Raw genomic sequence first — 20,704 nt, forward strand, 5'->3', positions numbered from 1 at the left:
CTCTGTGTTTCATGACCAGAAGTCTTATCACTGCAGGTCCTAAGCACAGGCTTACATTTTCTTCGAAACAAACTCTAAAGGAAACCTTTCCATGGCTCAATTCCAGTGGAAAACGGGGTTGATTTGAATTCAGACGTTCCCTCTGCTCTCTTTTTCACCCAGGCAGTTGGCACCGTTTGGGAGTTCCAGTATTAAATATCTTTGTCTGTTTCTGCTATTCAGTTATTTTACCTTTTGCCTGGATAAACTCAAGTGGTCCCCCAAGCAGCGTGGAGCACAAGTGACAGATTTTTCTCCAAGCTGGTAGCAGGCACCAGAAAGCCAACCCAGCAGGAGCAGCCCTTCTCCTCCTGTGCTGGCCAACTCTTCTGCCTGTAGTGTATGCTTTTTTGGGAGGGAACGATGCAGAAAATGGCCTTCCACTGGAGGGGACAAATTGCTGGTTGCATCTCCAAGCCTGTGATCCCTCCCTTGGAATTTCGCCTGTCCTCACGCAGGAAGCCAGCTCTGACTGCCTCAACCACAGAATCAATTACCTCAACCACAGCCCATGGCAGTTCAACACTTACTTTCAATGTATGCACTGGGTACAAACGTTGCCCAGAATAAGATGGTTTTTTGGGGTTTTTTTCCCTCTTCCCTGCTGTGGTGCTGTCAGTGCTGGTGAATCCGGGGTGTCTCTTCCTCCTGCAGCATGTTGTTGTGCGTGGGAGCTGCCGAGCTCTCCGGAGCTCTCCTGCCTGCAGTGGGTGCAGGCCGTGGGTGGAGGGACGTGAGCTGGCGGAGCCTGAGGCCGCGTGTGCCCTCAGCACCGGCAAAACAAACGCGGGCCTGAAGAATGGCTCCCTTTCAGGAGCCGGCACGGTGTCAGGCCTTGTCAAGAATGACTCCCTTTCAGGAGCCGGCACGGTGTCAGGCCTTGTCGTCTGTGCTGGGGTGGCAGCTGTCAGCCAGTCCCCAGCGTTGCTGGAGGGCCAGAAGCTCCCTAAATATTATCTTGTGTGGCAGAACAGCAGGGCTGTCTCCAGCTGCGGGGAGAGGCACAGCCCTGGCTCTGAGTGCCCCCTGCTGTGCCCAGTCCTGTCGTCTCAAGGCACCACTGTGCAAACCAGGGCCCATCACTGGGCTGTTTTTCTGTCTGCAGGAGCAGCAGTCACGCTCATCTCCTCTCCTTCCCTTTGGCTCCGAGCTTGGGAGGGGGAGAAGCTGGCATGATGCTGAATTGGCTTTTCCTGGGTTGTGCAATGAAGAGGAGGAATTTGGGAGGTGATGGGACTGAGGAGACGGGCGGGGTGTGGGCAGGCTGCACGCTTCACCCCACCTGTGTAGGGTAAGGGCACGTTTGTGGGATTAGTTTTGATTATTCAGAATGTTTTGAACACACTTCAGGCTGTGTTGGGAGCAGCTGCCCTGTTTGTTTCAGATGCCCTGTTTGTGCAGCCTTTAGAAGTAACATTGTCCTGTCCCATACTTGTTTTGTTGAGATGGGCCTTGTGTTTATGCCGAATCTGCTCGTTTCTCTTCTTCCCCACATGTGCATAGCTGCAGCAAGCTCTGGGATTATACCTGAAGCTTTGCATTTATATTCACTTATCATGAAAGTGTCGGACAGCTAAGAGAGCCAACCTCTTCTCCTAGAGAAGCCCAAGTGAGGAAAAAAATATCCTGAAAGTGCTCTTTGTCCTCAGTCCCAGCCACGTGCTTTCCTTCCAGAGCCTCTCCTCTGGCATAAGCAGCCATGCTCATCCAGTTTGTGACATTGGGATGCAGAAGGTAAACCCAGACAGGGAATCAGCATCCTCCAAATGGGGTGATGGGAGACTTTCAGAGAGGAGTGGTGTCAGTGAGAACCACAGGATTCTTGGACACAGCCCTAATCACCGCTCTCGGCTTGTGGCTGACCAGGTCAGCGCTGTGAAGGCACCACTTTTAGATGTTCAGATTCCTTTGTGAAACCAGAAAGTGTCTGTCTCCCACAGGCATGAAATTCCAGGGATGTCAGACAGCTGGAGCAAGGTTCCCATCGAGCTCTGTCTCAGGCCTCTTGCCCTCGCTGGCTGCATGGCCTCAGCCCCAGACTGTCACAGGGAGCTGTGGAGCCAGAGAGCCTGGGCTGGGTTTCCATCCAAGGCTTGGGGTTCTCCCATCCTCATCACCATTGCATGAGATGCTGTGATGAGTTTGCATTTTGTGTGCAAGGAAACATGTGGGGAATGCGTCGAGTCCCCCACAGGCAGCCCTCAGCTGGCTCTGGCTGTGACAGAGGCAGGGCTCAGCCCCCAGCTCTGCTCTGCTGAGTTCATGTCTGCCTGCACAGGGCTGTACAGGCATGCCTTCAGCTCTGGTTGTGTGCAGCATGTTCCCTGAGCTTGTGGTGATGCTGGAAAATGGAACCTTCCCATGTCTGCCAGGACCTCCCTGCAGCCCTCAGGTCTGCTGCTGGGAGAGGAGACCATCCCTGCTGTGTTGCAGTGTGTGCATTGCTGGGTGCCCGGGCTCTGGGGGCAGCTGGGGGCACAAGGGCATTGCCAGGTCTCTGCTCCACACCCTGCTCACAGCAGCCTTCCCTCCTGAGCCACACTGATCCTGGCTTTCAGCTCTGCCACAGGGAAATGCTGCCTGGGGAAGGTGGCAGCTGGCCTCCCAGCAACATCCCCCTTCCCTTTTTCTGCAGCAAAGGTGCTTCCAGCTCATATTCCTAAATATAGATTTATTCTGTGTTTTCATACAGAACAAATAGTGCTTTCAGCTTATCTTTTTGCTGTGAGTATTTTTCAAATAGAGGTTTTCTTTTCCTTTTTTCTGTTGCCTTGATTTTTCAGATTAAAGGCATTCTGTGCTAATACACTTGGAGGCTTTCTGGAGGCATGTGTTAATAGGATATATAGTAGTCAGCTTATTAGTATGATGACTCTGGTGTAGCCCTCAGAGGAGCTGAGTTGCTGTGGTATATTCTGGGATATTCTCTTTCTAATGTCTTCCAGTTATTATTACAAGAAGATGTGGTCAGTAGCTGGAAGATCTGTTGGTGGAGATGCTGTGGGATGGTTGCATAAGGCAAACTGGAAGAAGCATACAGTGGTGACCAAAAGCTCTTGGGTTCCCATTATTTCTCTGTTCCCTTCTCTAAAAATATACTGGATAATAGTATTTATTGTAATTGGGCAATAAATTCTGGAAACGTATGTGGGAATTAGCCATGTTTATTTTAAGTGGTAACTAAAGCAAATAAGCTTGGTGACTGCTATCCAGCATGGCTTGTTTGGAGTGATGGGGATCCAGATCCTTTTTCCCCTCTGCCACTTTTCTTTTAAACTGCTCCAAACCTTTTTCATTCCAGTCCTTAAGGGTAGGCACTCGGTTTATCTCCTGGCTTTGTCCGACAGCCACTTGTGTTTACCAAGTGTCTCCTCATGGAAGGATGCTGGGAAACCAAAGAGATTGCTCAGCTTAGAGCAGCTGAGTAAACTGGGAATGCATCTCTGCCTTGGGTGAACTTGGAGAAAGTCTGCACTAGATAAGGTGCTAAGATTAGGCTCTTGACAGGGTTATTGGGAAGTCCATTAACTGAAAAGACTCAGCAGCTTCTGAATAAATAATTTTAAAAAGAAACTAACTAGGGCAGTGTTGAGTGGCTTTGTTTGTATTTCAGGATCTTTTTTTTCAGTCTGTTTAAAAAGTTTCATTTGTGTTTTGGACTTTGCTTGGTTTTGAATAGCTTATGGGGGATGGAATTCTCAGGCTGCAGAGAAGCTGAACTTTCTCATCCATTAAGGTCATTTTGGAGGAAATGTCTTTCATTTTTGGTTCCATAGCTTTCTTTTATTTTTAACCAACTTTCCTTATTCTCAAAGGCAGCCTTCATGTTTGCAAAACACTGTATGCAAAATGCCTGGTAAATCCTGCTTTGCTCATTGTAAACTCTCGTCCAGGACTTGTGATAGAGGCAAAATGCCCATTTAATCCTCTCTTGATTAAGAAAAACCTCACAGTTAATTAATTAGGCCTTATAAATGTTATAGGGAAATCACTAAATAACAGCTTAAGAAAAGAAGCATGTGGGAATTTTGCTTGTGGTGGAAAAACAGGGAGGAATTTAAGCCAGAAACAGTCAGTTTGTTTGCAGAAAATTAAAACTGATGTTGCATTCACAGGTTGTGAATGGATCAACTTGGATGTGTGTGGTGTAAGAAGATGAGGAGCTTTACTCTCCCTTGAGACTTGGCTTTGAGCATCAGCAAAAACTGTTGTTTTAAGCCTGTGCCATTTGATGCTGCAGATGCGTGTAGGATTTTTATTTTGTGTTCTGTGGTTTGTGTTTTTCTGAAGGAGGAAAGGCTGCTGGGGCTGAAGAGAAGCTGAAGGCAGTGTTCAGCTCAGCTGTGTGCTCACAAGTGCTGAAGGAGCAGGCTGGAGCAGAAGGGGAGCAGTGGAGGTGCAGATCCGTGCTGGGAGTGCCCAGCATCCGGCTGGTGCTGGGACACAGCCCAAGGTGTGCCCAGCGATGGACACAGCCCAAGGTGTGCCCAGCAATCCAGAGTGCTTTGGCACCAGCCTCGGATACAGGAAAGCAATTAAGGAGCTTGCCTAAGGAGTTCCTCCCTTAAAGGAGCTTGGCTTCTCGCTGAAATCCCTGTCCACCTCCTTAGGGAGGAGGCTGCAGTGTGTGCTCAGCACTGGGTTTCGCTGCTGTGCAGCAGAGCCTTTGCTTCCCCGAGACTGCCCTGGGGCATGTGCGGCATTGTGAAACCTTGGCTCTAGCCCAGGGATATTTTGAAATATTTGTTTTCCATAGGTGCTGAGCATTGCACTTCACGATGCATTCGCTGGTCACTTGCTGGTCTTAACGTTTGTGAATAGATCTTAAAAATGGGTCCAAAAGTTAAAGGCAAGAACCTCAGCTCTTGACTCTTCTTGCTTCTGTAATATAAAGTGGTAAAGTGGCTCTGATTTTTACTTGGCATGTCTTGGTGGTGACTCCATATGTGGTTTCTTCAGTGATGTTTTTGCCTGCCTGCAGTGCAGCTGGGAGCCAGGAGGGATATGAATAAAGGCTTGAGTGTCTGGGAAAATTCTTGGCATTCTTAGAAGAGCGGGTTTAATGGGGAGGGGGGCTGGGAATTGTGTTGGTTTAGTGGGAGGTTTTTTGGGGGGGACTCCAGTGTAGGCTGGAAGCTTATTGTGAGCATGCAGCAACTGGAGATGGCTGGCTGGCACAGCGTCCCACGCACAGAGAGCTGGCTTGGATGTGGCTGTGCTGCCTGTTGGAAAACAGAAGGAAGGAAAGGCACTTGCCATTGCTGGAGGGAAGAGCAATGCTAGGCATCACCATGTTACCTTTTACAGCTCTTTAGGGTTGCTACAACAGGGAAAAACTACAGTTGCCCTCCCTGCACAGGCGTGGAAAGTTCATGATCTCAGGTGCAGCCTGGCTGACTGACCATGTACCACCACCAGAGCGGGCAGGAGCAGGAGGCAGCAGAGAAGATGGAGCTCTTCATCTTCTATTGTTGATATTGTGATAAACCAGCAGAAACTCCACATCTGTGGGCTTGTTTTTCTTCCTTTCTTCTTTCCCCAGCCTGTTATTAAATGCTCCACGATGGGGATCTGAAATTTTAAGCCCATGCTTAAGATTAACTGAAAACCTTCAGAATTGGCTGTGTGCTTGCATTTTGCAAATCTCCTTGAGATTAGGTGCCATTTAGACGTGACAATTTTAGCCTAAGAGGTGCTGAGAGCTCCACTGGTCAGCCCCAGTGAGCTGAGTGTGCTTCATTTTGTCTCCAGTGCCAAAGGCACCCACAAGGTCACGCCTACTCCACCTCTGTTGAGCCCTCTGCTAAGACTGACTATGCTCAGAATCCTCTCACTGTCAAATCTGGTCTCATTACCTCTCTTGGACCATCTCCTTCTGCTTAATAGGCTGCAAAGTGCAATCTCATTCACTGGTGCTGTTATACATCTAATAGTCATTAGCCTGTTGAGTACAAGACAGGTGATGTTTTCATGTGTGCTAGTGAGTGTTTTGAATGTTGCTCACACCACAGAGGTATTTTCCTTACATGGGGTGTGGTGTTGCTGTTAAGTGCCCCTCAGCTCTGAGCTGGGCAAAAGAGGGATTTTCTTCATGGAAACATGACTCCCTACTCACTGCTGTCGCTTTGCAAATGTCAAGTGGCATTTATTGAGCCAGCATTCAGAGATGGAGAGATTCTCCAGAGAGAGGTAATTTGTCAAATTTCTCTGCATTGATCCAGAAGCTGGGCCAAGCCCAGGGAGTGCCTGCTTGGACAAAGAAGCTGAATTTGGCATCTGACACTGTTTGCCCAAAAGTCTCTAGGCAAGTACTCAACTGCTCCATGACTCAGTGCACTTGTGAAATGATGATAACTACAAGTGCCCTTGTAAGGAATCCTGCAGCAGGGGCATTTGGGGGAGGTTGTGGGGCTGGGTTGGGGACCTGCGTGTGCTGGACCCTGAAGCTGCCCCTCTCTTTTTTGTGGTTTGTGGAGCTGCTGCCCCAAGTGCCCAGGCTGAGAGGGGCCAGGCAATGCCTGTGGCTGGCACACATGAGCCTGTACCTGGGACCAGCTTGCCCTGCTTGGGCTGGATAAACAGCCAGATATCACTCCGTCCTTTCTCTGCTCAGTTGCAAAATGAGCCTTCCTGCACCAAGATGGAAAGATTTCCTGATTCCATGTCTTTCCATGCAGGACACAAGGGAATAGCATCCTACAAACACCACTGGTGCATGTATTAATCTTTGTGTTGCACACACTGCTGTGGATTGTGGATGGGGCATGGAGAGGGTGAAGTCATTGTTTTGTGCCCAGCAGCAGTGCCCAGCTGTGCCAGGCCAGCCCCTGAGCTCTGCAGTGGCACCATGGCTGTGCAGGGTTTGGGGAGCCCCCCTGCTCTTCCTCCTGCTGCTCTGAGTCACTCTGCTCAGGAACCTGCAATCTGCTAGCTCTGGATTTTCCTTCTGCTTTGATTTGACTGTAAATCAGAAGGGAGAGGATCTGAGTGTGCCTGGCACTCCACGTCCACATGTTCCCTGCAGGGCAAAGCAGTGCTCCCCTGGGAACAGCCAGTGCCACAGACCTGCTGCAGGGCATCCGTGTGACACTGATGATGCCTGGACCCAGCAAAGCACTGGAGGATTTGTCATGGTGTAAGGTCAAGGTGGCATCCAGGACTGAGGAATTTAGAAACAAAAGTGTGCCTCAGTAGTGGGAATTGAAGTGCTGTGGAAAAGCACCATGCAGATGTTGTATTGTTGCCTCTTTGTGTTTTCTAAATGTGTGTGTAAAATGTAAGTGAGAAGACTCTGGGAAGAGAGGGACCTGAAATACAGCTGCCTGGTGAGCTCTTGGAAGCCACAAGCTTCTCCCTGTGTGGGGCTGACTGTGGAGAGCTGCAGCCTGGCCACAGATCCCAGGCTGGTGGAGCAGAGGTGCTGGAGGCAGTGTTTGGGAGCAGCAGACACCTTTGGGTTGAAGGTCACTGCTCCAGTGTAAGCCCTATTCATGTAGCAGAAAGGAGAGAAAACTCAATTTCCTTCCTTCTTGCCCTGTAGGTCTTTGTTGTTTGGTCTTGGAAAATGTCAGCTGTTCATCTTTTTCACTTATGTTCTGTTGAGCTGTAGAAATGGGAAAGGGCAGCTCAGATACAGAAAAGTTCTGTGCTATCCCTCAGGGTATACATCTAGAAGTCATCACTGTTTATCAGCTAAACCATGTGATGTTTTGTTTTCCCTCTCAATTTTATTCACCGGTTGCTTGCACGCTGATGAAGCAGAGTTTACATTACAAGTCCCAGCATGCCAGCTTCACCATTTAACAAAAATAAGTATCACCATTTATGATTGTGGCATTCAATTACACTTCGGTTTACCCATATGCTTTCACCTGCATCATTCAGGAAAAAAAGCCTGAGGGTTGTCTCAAGCAGGAAACACAAGCATATGTCACTAAGGAGAAATTTGTGGTGGGATTATTGAAAGATGATACTTCTAGAGATATTTTTTTTTAACCAACTGATATCAGAGTGATCTTCTCTATACAAGGCCCACTCTGTTTATACTGCTTCTGGTGGAAGCAAAGGAAGCAGGGGCAGCACATCTCGAAGCAGTCTCAGAGCTGCTCTGCACCAGGGTCCCAGCTAGGAGCACTGCAGCTGAGGGGCAGCTGAGCATGGAGCTGGTCCCACTGCTGACATTCCCCTGGGTTGTGCAGGCAGTGGTAAAACCACTTTTCCTGGAACAAGCTGCTGAAAAATGTAATGACGCAGAGTGAAACTGATGCTAATTTGGAGGTGAAGCATGAAGAGAAACTGTGATCAGGTTTTTATTTTTTGAAGAATCATAGTCACACAGTTTGAAGCTGTAGCCTGTGCACTTCTCACAGGTTTCTTTTATCACTGTCTTTGAAGAAGAGCTGAATTAGTATGTAGGTGCTGTGTTGACCCTCTTGTGGGGATCTGGATTTGGTCTTTCTGATTGTGTTTCTCTGCTGCCTTTTCTTGTTTGACTTGCAGTAAGGACCAAATAAGATATCATCTGCAGTGGCTGTAGTACTTACAGTAAAGGGCCAAATAATACATCCTCTGCAGTGGCTGTAGTACTTACAGTAAAGGGCCAAATAATACATCCTCTGCAGTGGCTGTAGTACTTGCAGTAAGGACCAAACAATACATCCTCTGCAGTGGCTATGGTCTGTGGCCAGCTGCCTGCTCCATCTGCCTGCCAGCCCTGCCGCAGGGCACAGCTGTGGTGACCCTGCTGGCGATGGGCTCGGAAGCTGATGTGGGTTTGAAGAGCAGATTTTGGTTCCCTGGGCAGCTCTGAGCTGGTGTGGCCACAGGAATGGGCTGGTGTGCCATTGTGCATCCTAAATGCACCCTCGGTTTCCAGCAGGGTGTGTCCAGGAGCTGGGGTGCCTGGGGCATTTGAAGCACTGTGGTTGGAGATTTCATTTCAGTTCTTGTGGTCTCAGCTAAATGCGTCCATCTGTGCTACCAAGGACATGTCTGTCTTTCTGCTGCATGCTAAGAAAATGTTTCCATGATGTTGCTGTCAAATCAGAGCTAAAGATACATAAGATATCTGATACATCCCTCTGGGATGGCTGTTGTTCCTGTGGCCATGCCCCAGGTGCCATTTCTGTGCCTGTTGCCTGGACAGAACATTTGTGAAAATGTAAGGACTTAGGATTTGAAAATACTTAAGTTCTGCTCTGACTTTATGATGAATCTTTCATTTCCCACAAAGTTCGAGATTCAAAATATGATTTATCCCCTTGGCTCTCTGCTTCAAGCCGGAAGATCAGTTCAAGGCACAGAAATCTTTGAAGAGCATGTTCAAAGACTGCAAGTAAAGCCCTGGCAGCTGCCCCATCATAGGATGTTATTAATGACCCAAGAAGGGATGGTCAGGGCTGCAGTTGCTCTTTGAGGTTAAAGTTCCCACCTGGAGCCATTGCAGACTCTTAATTATCATGTTGTGCAATGGTGAAATGGGCTTCAAGAAAGGTTGGCTGCCTCGTGGTTATTGGCAGCCCCAGGAGGGGGTCCTGCCTGGTAAGAAGCAGCAGAGTTGTCTCTGCAGGCTGTGAGATGGAGGTGCCTGGCTCACTGAGTGCTGAGGAGGATAGCAGTGTGCAGGGAGCAGTGCAACTGGGAAGGGCAGGGCTGTGATCCTGCCTGGCTCTGCCCTGGCTGATCCCAGCTGGCTCTGCCATATGACCTGCCCAGCTCTTGTCCTGCAAGGCACTCCCATTGCTGCCAAAAGTATGGAGAAAGCTCTACTGAAATCCTTAGCTTTTGTTTAAAACAAACAAAAACAAACCCCCCTACACTGCTGCATTAGTGCTGCCCTCATTTATTGCAGCATTCGTGTTCTGGATTGATTATTTCTGCTGAGTGTGGCAGGCTGGCTTCTGCTGGAAGGGGTTCTATTTGGAGTGTGACCTTGCCTTCACTAGCAGGTGAACTTTCAAGCTGTCCTTGGGCCACCCTGGCATGTGGGAGCTGGCCAAAAGGGCTGGTCATTTGGGGTGCTGATTCAGGGTGTGGGCAGGTTCCTCTCCAGCACAGGTCCTCACACCAAACTCCACAAGTGAGCAGTGGTTGTATTCACAAGGCTGTCAGGTTTCCAAGCTCAATGGATTGGAGAGAAAGAATAAAACAGTGAAAACTTCCCCCCCCCCCCCCCCTTTCTTTATTTTCCTAGTCTTCCTTCTTCCCAGCAGCTGTTGCCATTGTTTGTCCTAACACAGCAAAATCCCTTTGGAGCTGAATGACAGCTGAACACAGTGCAAGCACAGCAAATGGTTTTCTGCTTTGGTATCAGCAGTGCCTTGAACTTGAACCAGGTTATTTCTGCTGCTTACAGAAATAAAGGAAACTGCATTTCAAGGTCACTGGCAAAATTTATTCCACTGAAGTTTGGCTCATTGATTTAACAGCTTTGAGAGATGGCGAGCAGCTCTGAGTAGGTGTATTCCTGTCCTGTAGTGAAGAGCTACTGAGTGCCAAAAAAAGAAGAGAAAAAGCCCTGTGTAGATGCATTTGGGTTTCCTGCAGCCAAGGCATGACTGAGTTCTCAATGCAGCCTTGCCTGGCTGGAGCCTATTTAAATGCAGCCTTGCTGAGCTGGAGCCTATTTTAAAATCTCGAGCAGTGGTGCTGCCTGTTGCCTGGAAACCTCCTCCCAGCCTCAGGCACTTTCAGCCCCATCATAGCCATCGGCAGCCTTTATTTATTTCCCATCCAAAATGTCATTCCAGGCTTCTGGTTTGTGTTTTTGTTTGCTTGTTTTTGTTTATTACGTAAAATGAAAAGACACAAAGTGTAACCATCAAACCCGGTGCCTTTCTGTGGGAACAGCCTGCCCGGCTGTCACCGCATTGCAGAGCTGGGAGCTGGCAGCTGGAGCTCTGGGAGGTGCTGGGGAAGATGAGGAGAGTGGGCTGAGAGCCTGAGGAAGCCCCCTGAGCTCAGCTGGTGCCTGCAGTGGGTTCCTGTGCCTTGTGCCAGCCTCTTCCTCCAGGGCAAAGCCAGACCTCAAAAGCTCTGGGTCTCTGCCCAGCTCACACGTGTCCCAGGTTCCCCTTCCCTGTTGAGGTTGTGCCACCCCATGTGGGATCCACAGCTCAGCATTTGCCTGACTGGAGCAACACAGATTCACCTTTAAAACACCCTGTGTATCTTGGGGTCTGAGTTGTAGCACCTTTAATACACCCTGTGTATCCTGGGGTCTGAGTTGTAGCACCTTTAATACACCCTGTGTATCCTGGGGTCTGAGTTGTAGCACCTTTAATACACCCTGTGTATCCTGGGGTCTGAGTTGCAGCATCTCCCTGTGCTGACAGGTGAATGGAAGAGAGTTCAACTTGGAGATCTCCCTGTCTTAGGGGCCGGTTTTATTCTTAATTCACCTAAACTTTGGCCATCTCAAAACTGTAATTGCTGACATCAGTTACACATGGAAATTTTAAATGATTTCTCTTTCTGCTAAGTTAGTGAGTGTGATTGATCCTGAATGGACAGAATAGGATGGATCACAGGAGCCCAGCTATGATTAAATTGTGTTTTTGTCCAGGGAGTCACTTGGGAGAGCACTGGGCTAAGATAATCTGAAAGTGGGTAAAAAATGCTAAATGGAACAGCCAGAAGGTTTGTGTGTGAGGCATGGAAGTTGTTTCAGCTGTTCACAGGTTGTTCTTGTGATTTAAATGGTTTATTTTACAAGACTGAATTTGTTCTACCAAAGGCAGAGCTAAAGGGGGCTTTGACTCAAGATGCAGTTGAACAAAGGTTTGTGTTTTGTTTAGCAACCTTACTGCAGGCACAGAGGCAAGGTTTATCACATCATTTATTTTCCTCTTGACTTCATTTAAGTTTGACAGGCAGCTTAGACTCTTCTCAGGGATGCTCTTGTCTCTCAAGAGCATCCCTCTCTTAGTGCTGGGACATTAAATTCCAATTGTCAGAAACAGACAGAAGAACCAGTGCCAAACCAAGGGCAGACTTTTTTTCCATTCCCATCTTCTGTGTGCTGGTGGTTAAGAAAACAATCAATTGCCAAAGAAATTGTGAGGGTGAATTAATCACAATTCATTCTCTGAAATCCTGTCTCCTTGCTTTTCCATGGGTGGGTAAGAGCCTGAGGGGCTCCAGGGATGGTGGTCTGGTCTCTGGGTTCAGACATCGTTTCTTAGTTGTGCAGAGAGGTGTGCATCTGTTGAAATTCTAAACATTCCTGGTTTTATCCACTAGAAAGAGAAATGACCCTTCTGTCAGCTCCTCTTTGCTGGACTTTATGTCTGCTCTCCTCTTCCCTTCTGTCTAGCACAGGTCACAGAGCCGCTGTCTCCTCGGATTTTGTTGTCTTAGTTCCTAAGCAAAGCCTCTACAGGTGATCAGCTTCTGTGGGGGAGGGAGGGAACAGAAGGGAGAGCAAAGTGCACACGGGGGAGGCAGGAACAGGAACAGCAGAGGAACAGAGGAAAGCTGTGTGCTCACAGATGGCAAAGCAAGAGGGTTCCTTGTCCTGTCTGTGCCAGCGGCACCCCCAGCGCCGAGTGAGCAAACCTCGCTGCTTGTGGCCATGGCAAGGGGGAATGACAAGTACTCAGGGAAAATGTACAGTCTGTCTGCTGAATTCACTGCTGGAGGGTTTGAGAAAATAAAATAAAAAGTCCAAGAGAAATGAGTGCTAAAACACACCGTGGTAGGTTTTCCTTTCTCTCCCAGCTGCATGTAGTGAAAGCTCTCACTGGTGTTTTCTTTACTTTGGAGCCTGGTGGCTTGGTTCTCCCAGCTCCCCACGAAGATCAGTATTTCACACCCTCTCCTGCTGTTGGTGGCTGTTGGGGGGTTTGTACTGGGGTGTGCCAAACACAGGCCCTTAGGGGCACTGCTGGGCTTTGCAGTGCCCAGGAGGGTGGGTGATCTTGGTCTCATCAGCCTGCTTTGCCATCTCAGTGCAGTTTGCTAATCTGGCTTCTCTCCTGGCAGAATGAAGAGAAGAGGAACCTGTCCCTGGGGGGCCATGTGGGCTTCGACAGCCTCCCGGATCAGCTGGTCAGCAAGTCTGTCACACAAGGCTTCAGCTTCAACATCCTCTGTGTGGGTGAGCACTGTCCTTGCAAACAGCCATGGGGGGAGGCTGGGACCAGCATTTATTGAGTGTCCTGCTGTGCCACCAGCCTTGGCAGTGACTTCAGCAAGTCAGAAATGCCAAACTCTTAAAAAACACACTGAGTCAAGGCAGAAGGATTTCTGTAATCAGTGGGTTATTGCTCATCATCTCTGCTGCAATAGCTTTGCAATAGGAGGGAGCAAAGGAAGGCTGTATATAGCAAGTTAAGTGTTTCCATATGCTAGCTGGGGTGGCTGCATGAGCAGCTTTTGCTGGGTATGATGTCTAGGTAGATACAGTCAGATGCACCATGGGTTATGTGAGAGCTGCTGTTGGTAACTTGGTTATTTCTGAGTGTGAGCCTGCCCCACTGGCACAAGAGGTTTGTGTCTGAGCTGTGCCTAGTCAGTGCTTTCCAGGTGTCAGCATGGTCATCTCTGTGCTTAGAAAAGGAGGGGGACTGTTCCTTACTGACTTTAAAATAACCTTATTATATCCTTGGCTTTTAATTTTGTTATTGATGTGATCTAGCAAGCAATGCTGACTGGAGTACTAGAGACCAATTATTTTCAGTGATGAGATGAGCATCATTTCTTTTTTGGCTGGTTCTTGTATGGTGTATGAGGTCTGAAGTATTGTAACCTGCTAGACCAGCAGAAATACAGCAGCTCCTACAGCTTTCTATAGACTGTGCAGTGAAGGTTATTTCCTCAGATTTTGCCTCTCTTCACCCCCATGACCAGTAGGGCTATGTATAGTGAATAAGGAGTTTAAATGAGGCCCCTTCTAGGCCAAACTGGAAAATATCAGTCTTGTTTCATTACCAGAACAGCAGTTCAAAGCCTTTCTGCTCACAAACAGCTTGTCAGCCAAATATTCTGGGACAGAGGTTTTTGTGATGCATCCCAGTTGTCCTTTAATGGCTGCTAAAACTGTCCTCTGCACAGCTTCTCTAGTGCAGAATCCCAGGCAAAGTCAGGGGTCATGGAAAGGAAAACAGTGTGCTCTGCTGTGCTGCTGTGTTTTGTGTGATACTGGGAGGCAGGCCCCAAGTGCTCTGTGCTGTTTGCATTAAGCATGGGAGACCTTCAGGAAGGCAGACACCTGTGTGTGACACCCGTGTGACAATTGCATGTCTGTGCACGAGCCACTCAGGGTGACCTTCCACAGTGTCATTCAGTTCTCTAATTAATGTGCTTTGAAGTGGCAAATTCACACTGCAGTGAGCTGCTGGTTTGTCCCCCCAGGTGAGACTGGCATTGGGAAGTCCACGCTGATGAACACCCTGTTCAACACCACCTTTGAGACGGAGGAAGCCAGCCACTACGAGAGCGCCGTGCGCCTGCGCCCGCGCACCTACGACCTGCAGGAGAGCAACGTGCACCTGAAGCTGACCATCGTGGATGCAGTTGGATTTGGGGATCAGATCAATAAGGACGAAAGGCAGGTCTTGTGCCATCTGCTCGGTGTTTCTGCCTCGTGCTTAGACATCAACTGCCTGCAGTTCCCCTCGCAGTGCTGCAGAAGTGTCTGCTGTCTCTGGTAAAGGAGTCGCTGCCTGTAGTGGTTCTGGGGACAAAGGGTAGAGGGTGAAGAGCCAGAAAGAGAGGTCACAGGAGGTCTTTCCAGCAGAGATTGCTGTCCTCCAGGAGCGTGAGCTGTTAACCAGCTGTCCTCAGAGCAGGGTCAGGAATTATCTGTTCTGAACTTGTCTCACTTAACTACACAGACATCTTGTTCAAGCCCCAGGTAAAGGCTTTCTGGGATTCCAGGGTGTCTCCTTGTCATGTTGGGTTGCTACAGACAGATGGCTGAACCCTGAAATCTGGGCAGAGTTTGAGATGGGGAAGTAGTCATCTTTCTGTGCTCCACTGTCCTTAGACTTTGCAGTGCAGCCTCAAGAATCTCCAGCAACCTTTGGATTATAAGGTCTGTGTGTAAACCCCACACTTTCCCATTGCAAAGCTAAATTGTTTGAGTCTTATAACTTACTTTTAGTGATATCATGGAACATCTAGGAGAATTCCTTCAGCCTTTAGGCAGTCTAGATTTGTGCTGCAGTGGCTGGTTTGCTAATGGGATGGTTTTAGTTACAGGCCAATCGTAGAGTACATTGATACGCAGTTTGAAAACTATTTGCAAGAGGAGCTGAAAATCCGCCGGTCTCTGTTCAACTACCACGACACAAGGATCCACGTCTGCCTCTACTTCATCACCCCCACCGGGCACTCACTCAAGTCCTTGGACCTGGTGACAATGAAGAAGCTGGATAGCAAGGTAGGGCCTTGGAGACTACAGTCCCTCTTTCTGGAATGCTTTTGTTGGTGCTGATTGTCCTGTGGAAGGTTTTGTTCCTTCTGTGCAGTGCTGGACTCCTTCCTGCATGGCAGCTGAGCCATTCTTAGGACTCTGGTAAAGCTTTGGCCTGGGGTGGCTGAGGTCCTGTGCTTGTTTTCTCACTGACTTTCCTGAAGAATGTCAGGGAAAGCCTGTTTTCCTGTTGGTTGTGTAAATTCCAGAGTGTCCCTCTACTGTAAGAATCTCACCCAGATTAGCTGATATTTATCAGAGCCATCAGCTGCAGCTCCATTGGGTGTGCTGGTGAGGATGCCTTCCATCTTCAGCAGTTGAATTGTGGAGTTCCCTTTGCTGTCCTGACCTGTCAGCAGGAACAGAGGGGCTGAGAGCCCCCAAAACTGCAGTTGTCCTAAGCTGGTGGTCAGTGCTGAGGGGACAAGGGCTGAGAGAAGCATTGGCTGTGTGTGCTGGTGCACAGGGAGTGTGTGAGCTGTCACTGCTGGCAGTGCCAAGTGATCTGGATAGGAGATCACAGTATCTTCTTAATGTGTAGATGTGGTGAGGAATTCCCAATGTCGTAGGAATCCTAAAAGTGCGTGATGAGAGGGTCTACTGGGGTTATTTCTTGGTGCATAAGCTGTTCTGCTTTAGGGGGCAGGGTGTTACCTAACCAAGGGCTTGCTTATGTTCCTGCCGCTGGGAGCAAGTTTCTGACATAGTTTTGGGTGTTCCAGCTGGCTTTCAGGGAGCTGCAGGAGGCTTCAAAGGTCACTAGTGGCAGCAGAATCTCTTCTTTTCTTCTCGATGGTTTCCTGTCTTTCAGAGTATTGTTTTAGCAGCAGGGTAGTTCCTTTGAGGTGGCAGGTGCTGTTCAGCCTGCAGAGGGACAGGCATGGGACCCTGCAGGACCTGGGGATCCCCTGGATTACTGAGGGAGCACTCTCTCCTCTGGCTGTTGTTCACGTGCTGCCCTGTTGGACTTTGCTGCTGGGTTGAGTTCCCCTGTGCAGTCCCTGCTGCCTGCCCTTGCTACCTAGGGCTCATGGCCAGCTTTCCCTTGGCCCCAGTCCAGAGCAGGCACTGGCTTCCTGTTGCAGTGGGCTGTTTGTAGCTTTGGCTGTTACACTGACTTCATCAGGAATCCAAAAACTTTCCCTTAATAAACTTTTGTCTCTTGGTACAGTGCCAGCATTACATATTCCCAGAAAAATTTTTGGAGGAAAGCTTTTGCACTATTCCCCTTGGTGCTGGTCCCACAAAGCATTTCTCTCCTTTCCTTCTCATTCCCTACTTTTCACATCTCCCTGTGGTTGCCTTTAATGTCGTCCTTTGGTAGTACCAAAATAAATCCTTTGTGCTTGTGCACAGATGAAAACTTTGTGCGCAGGCAAACTTTTTATATTTCCAAACTTCCACTTTAATAGCCCTCTCTGGAGTCATTTTATGCCTTTGTTCTCATCTCCCTTCTTGCCACAGCATGAGAACATCCTGGATTTCATGCTGTGGTGGCCTCACACAAGTGGGCACATGGAAATGAATAAGCAAGTGGAGCCCATTGATATTTTCTGGGCATCAGGGGATTTATGTTGCATTTCTGCAGTGGTGTCATCCCAGGACATGGGAGCGCTTCCCAGGCACTCCCTGAGGGGTTGTGCAGTGCTGTGCCCCTTTCCCAGATGAACCATTTGTGCTGGGGGCTGCTGTGTGGGCAGGGTGAAGGGGATGTCAGCAGAGCCCAGGCAGTTCTGCCCTGTCAGTGGGAGCAGTGGGTGGTCACTGAGCAGAGGGGATGTGCACTGGCTCATGTCTGCTGCTGTGTGAGCACACTGGTGTGGTTAATTGTTGTGCTGTTGTGTGTCCCAGGATGAGGTGAGAGATGAGAATTTGACTCCAAGTTCTCAGAAGGCTAATTTATTATTTTATGATATTATATTAAAAGAAAATTATGTACTAAAACTACACTAAAGAAAGAGAAAGGAGACATCAGAAGGCTAGACAAGAATGAATAATAGAAACTCGTGACAGACTCAGAGAGTCCAACACCTCTGGCTGGGATTGGTCATTAAGTTAAAACAATTCACATGGAACCAATCAAAGATGCACCTGTTGCTAAGCAGCCAACCACATTCCAAGCAATCAGATAATTCTTGTTTACATTTCTTTTCTGAGGCTTCTCAGGAGAAAAATCCTGGTGAAGGGATTTTTCATAAAATATCACAGTGACACACCTGAACCTGCTGTTCTTGGGAGCTTTGTGTGGCCCTTGTTTTAGAGTTCAAGGATGGAGCTGTGGAGATGGAAGGTACATCAGAGGCAGTGCTGTGCTCTGTGCTCTGATCTCAGCCTCTGCGACTGGTTTAGCAGGGAGTTTGTAGGACTGTGGCTCAGTTCCACCTTTGCTTTAGCCCACAAGTGACATGATGTGTGGTCCTGGGCAGGCTTTTGGCTCTCTGTGACAATTTCAATAACCAGTCTTGCTTTTAGTGTAAAGTCTACAAAATCCCTTCTGGGTAAAGCTTTGTAAACAAAATCTTCCATTGTACTGTAAGACAATATCTGTTTGGCTGAGCTCATGGCCAGCTGTTATCTGGGGTTTTTAGTTACAGCCAGAGAGCAGAAGCATCTTCACAAGTGGTTGTAGATAAGTGGAATTTGGCTGGCTGGCTGCTAGTGGGAAGCACACAGGGCCTGACAGGTGTAGACTTTCCACTGGGTTTAACCTGGGACAAGAAGGAGATAAATCATTGTGCATTTATATCAGATGAGAAGGTGATTTATTGATTTAAAACCCAGCCCTGTCAGGGGAAATGGTGGTGCAGTGTGTGCAGCCATAAGGGTCCTGGAGCTCACTGCTTGTCCTGGATGGTTTTCAGTCACCATGTGCTGCTTGAGCTGTGGCTGAGTGCCTGCCCTCCGAGAGATGACACATCCTGGGCAGGTGGGGATGCTTCAGGCAGCCTGTGCCTCAGCTCTTTGGCTTCCAAAGTAGGATTTGCCTGTTGGCTTCACTGCAGCTTCCATTCAGGAACAGTTTGGAGATGGGGAAAAATTCAGCTGTGTTTCACATGGCAGAAGTGCCTACAGTCTTATTGCATCAGCAAAATTATTTTCTACCAAATGACAAGTTCCTGTAAGTTTTATTTTTGGAGGTGAGAAGCAACTCTGGTCAGAAAGACTTGAGAAGGAGGTGCATTTTTGTCTGTGTGCATGGGAGCTCCCTGTCCTGTCTGAAGCACAGACTTCCTCTGCTTATAATTCCAGCTCCAGCAAATCCCTCCAGCACATGGCCTGACAGGCAAGGGACACTGCACCCCTGTCACTCACACTCAGTGGGGACACATGCCAGCAGTCAACTGCATGATTTTATTACTAGATCTTCAAATAGAGAATATTGCTCTTCCACCATAGATACGAGAATGTTGCTCTAGGATTTTGCCTTCAACCCAAGATCAACATTATTTGTGTAAAAAGGCTGGACAGAGAACTGTCTTATAGTTCTGGCATTCCTTCCTTTTATTTGGGTTATAAAACCTGTCCAGGAGAAGAGGTGGCTTTTCTTCTCTAGCCAGATATGTATCAGTTTGTCACTAATCTCTGTGCCACAGGCTTGGCCCTGGCATGGAGGTGGGTGTGTGGAAGGTGCTGTGGGGAGGGAGGGTCAGACATGCAGTTCAGTTACATCTCATGTCTCTCTGGTTTCTTGTTTCCAAACTCTTCCATCCTTTCCCTAAGCTGTGAGGGAATGAACCCATTCTAGACCTAGGACACACTCAAATGCCATATCCATGCCTCCCCAGTATTGATGTGGCTGTGGATTATTGAAAACACAACTTGGACAACCCCTTTGTGTTGTGAACTCCATGTCAGCAGGTGTTCACTGAGTTGACTTTTCAAAATACAAGAGATCTGGTTGAGGGCACTCCAACCAGCCTTGGTTTGTGATTTGAGTGGTGCTGAGACCACAGTGGTGACCACAGAGCAGAGCCTGTCTCCCCTGCTGCTAGAAAGCTGCTCCAGGCTCTGCACTCCTGCATTGCTGTGAGCAGGGCTGAACTGGGGTCCCTTGCAAAAAGAAGGGGAAGTTGCTTGGTCTGACTGAAAGTGAGCCCTGAGCTGACCCTTTTTCTGTGGGAGATGGTGAATCCAAGCCTCCTCAGGTCTTAGCAGGTCAGGGAGACACCCAGATGTGGTCATGGCCCTTTTGCCTTTGTAATGAGGACATGGACCTGCTGAGCAGGGGAGTGAGCAGCTGCAGCCTTTTCTGTGGGGGCTCTGCTCCTTGGTGAAAGAGTCCAGGTCAGCGGCTGAGAAAAAGAGGAATTTATTCTCTCAGATACATTTGCAATGAGTAAATGTAGACTATTTTCATTCAAAGTAAATGCTTTTGTGTTTAGTGAGTGCTAAACTACTAAACAGAGGCAGAGAGGGGGAGTGGGGAGAACCCAAGAAGTGTGGAAAAAACACTGACTTACAAAGAACTTGTGCTGGGAAAGCAAAGCCATTTATTTTAATTGGGCACCCACTGGAGACCAACTGGTTGCTGTGAATTTCAGCTCTGTAGGACAAAAAGCATTGGCTGTAGGGAAATGTTAGATGGCAAATCAGACTTTCCCCTTATTTGTCTAAATTCTTGTGTTTCACTGCTGTGAGTTTGGCTGCTGTTCAGACAGATGAGTTCTGCTGTTTGTTTAAGCAGTGGTTTCAGTATCACACGTGGCTTTTCTGGGCACGGCAGCATTGTCTAGCACAGGTTCCTGTGATAGATCCAGCCTCACTGTAGCTCTCTTAAGCATGAGGCTGTAATGAAGCCCATCACTCCTGATGGATGTGGCTCTTGTTTACTTTTGATCTTGGAGGGTGCTGGGCACAGGGAGGCCTCCTCACTGTGCAGCTGTTGGGTGGCTTTGAAGCCCAGGTGAATGAAGTTGTGTGGGGTATAGTGACTGCTGGCTGATGTGAAACCAAAGCTGAGCAAGAACAGCATGAAAGTAAATAAATGTGGTGTATGGCACCCTGCCCTTTCTCCATATAACCCACGTGGTGCAGCCAAGTTGTGATCCTCACCAAGAGGCTGATGGAGTCCTTGGGGAGGGTCATCAGCTGCTGTCAGAGCATCTGAGGAGTGCCTGCTCTTCCCACTTGAGCATGGGAAGGCTTCACATCAGCTCAATGTGCGTTTCACCCTGGTGCTTGTCTTGTAAAACATCCTGTCAGCACAGCCAGCACGGAGGGGTGACAGCTCGGATGTGACAGCTACACTGT

At 48.5% G+C, this 20,704-nt stretch overlaps 1 protein-coding gene across 3 annotated transcripts in view; it reads left to right on the forward strand.

Moving 5' to 3' along the window:
* The window catches only part of SEPTIN8 (septin 8), a 35,127-nt gene that overhangs the window by 3,475 nt on the left and 10,948 nt on the right, over positions 1-20,704 (forward strand). For 2 of the 3 annotated variants that reach the window (XM_036391415.2, XM_036391416.1), the window contains exons 2-4: positions 13,021-13,135; positions 14,392-14,587; positions 15,235-15,421. In XM_036391415.2, the coding sequence (XP_036247308.1) occupies positions 13,021-13,135; positions 14,392-14,587; positions 15,235-15,421 (498 nt within the window). The remainder of the gene's footprint in view (positions 1-13,020; positions 13,136-14,391; positions 14,588-15,234; positions 15,422-20,704) is intronic. The other variant, XM_036391417.1, reaches the window with a different exon arrangement.

Source organism: Molothrus ater, chromosome 15, assembly GCF_012460135.2.
Source record: "Molothrus ater isolate BHLD 08-10-18 breed brown headed cowbird chromosome 15, BPBGC_Mater_1.1, whole genome shotgun sequence".
NCBI lineage: Eukaryota > Metazoa > Chordata > Aves > Passeriformes > Icteridae > Molothrus > Molothrus ater.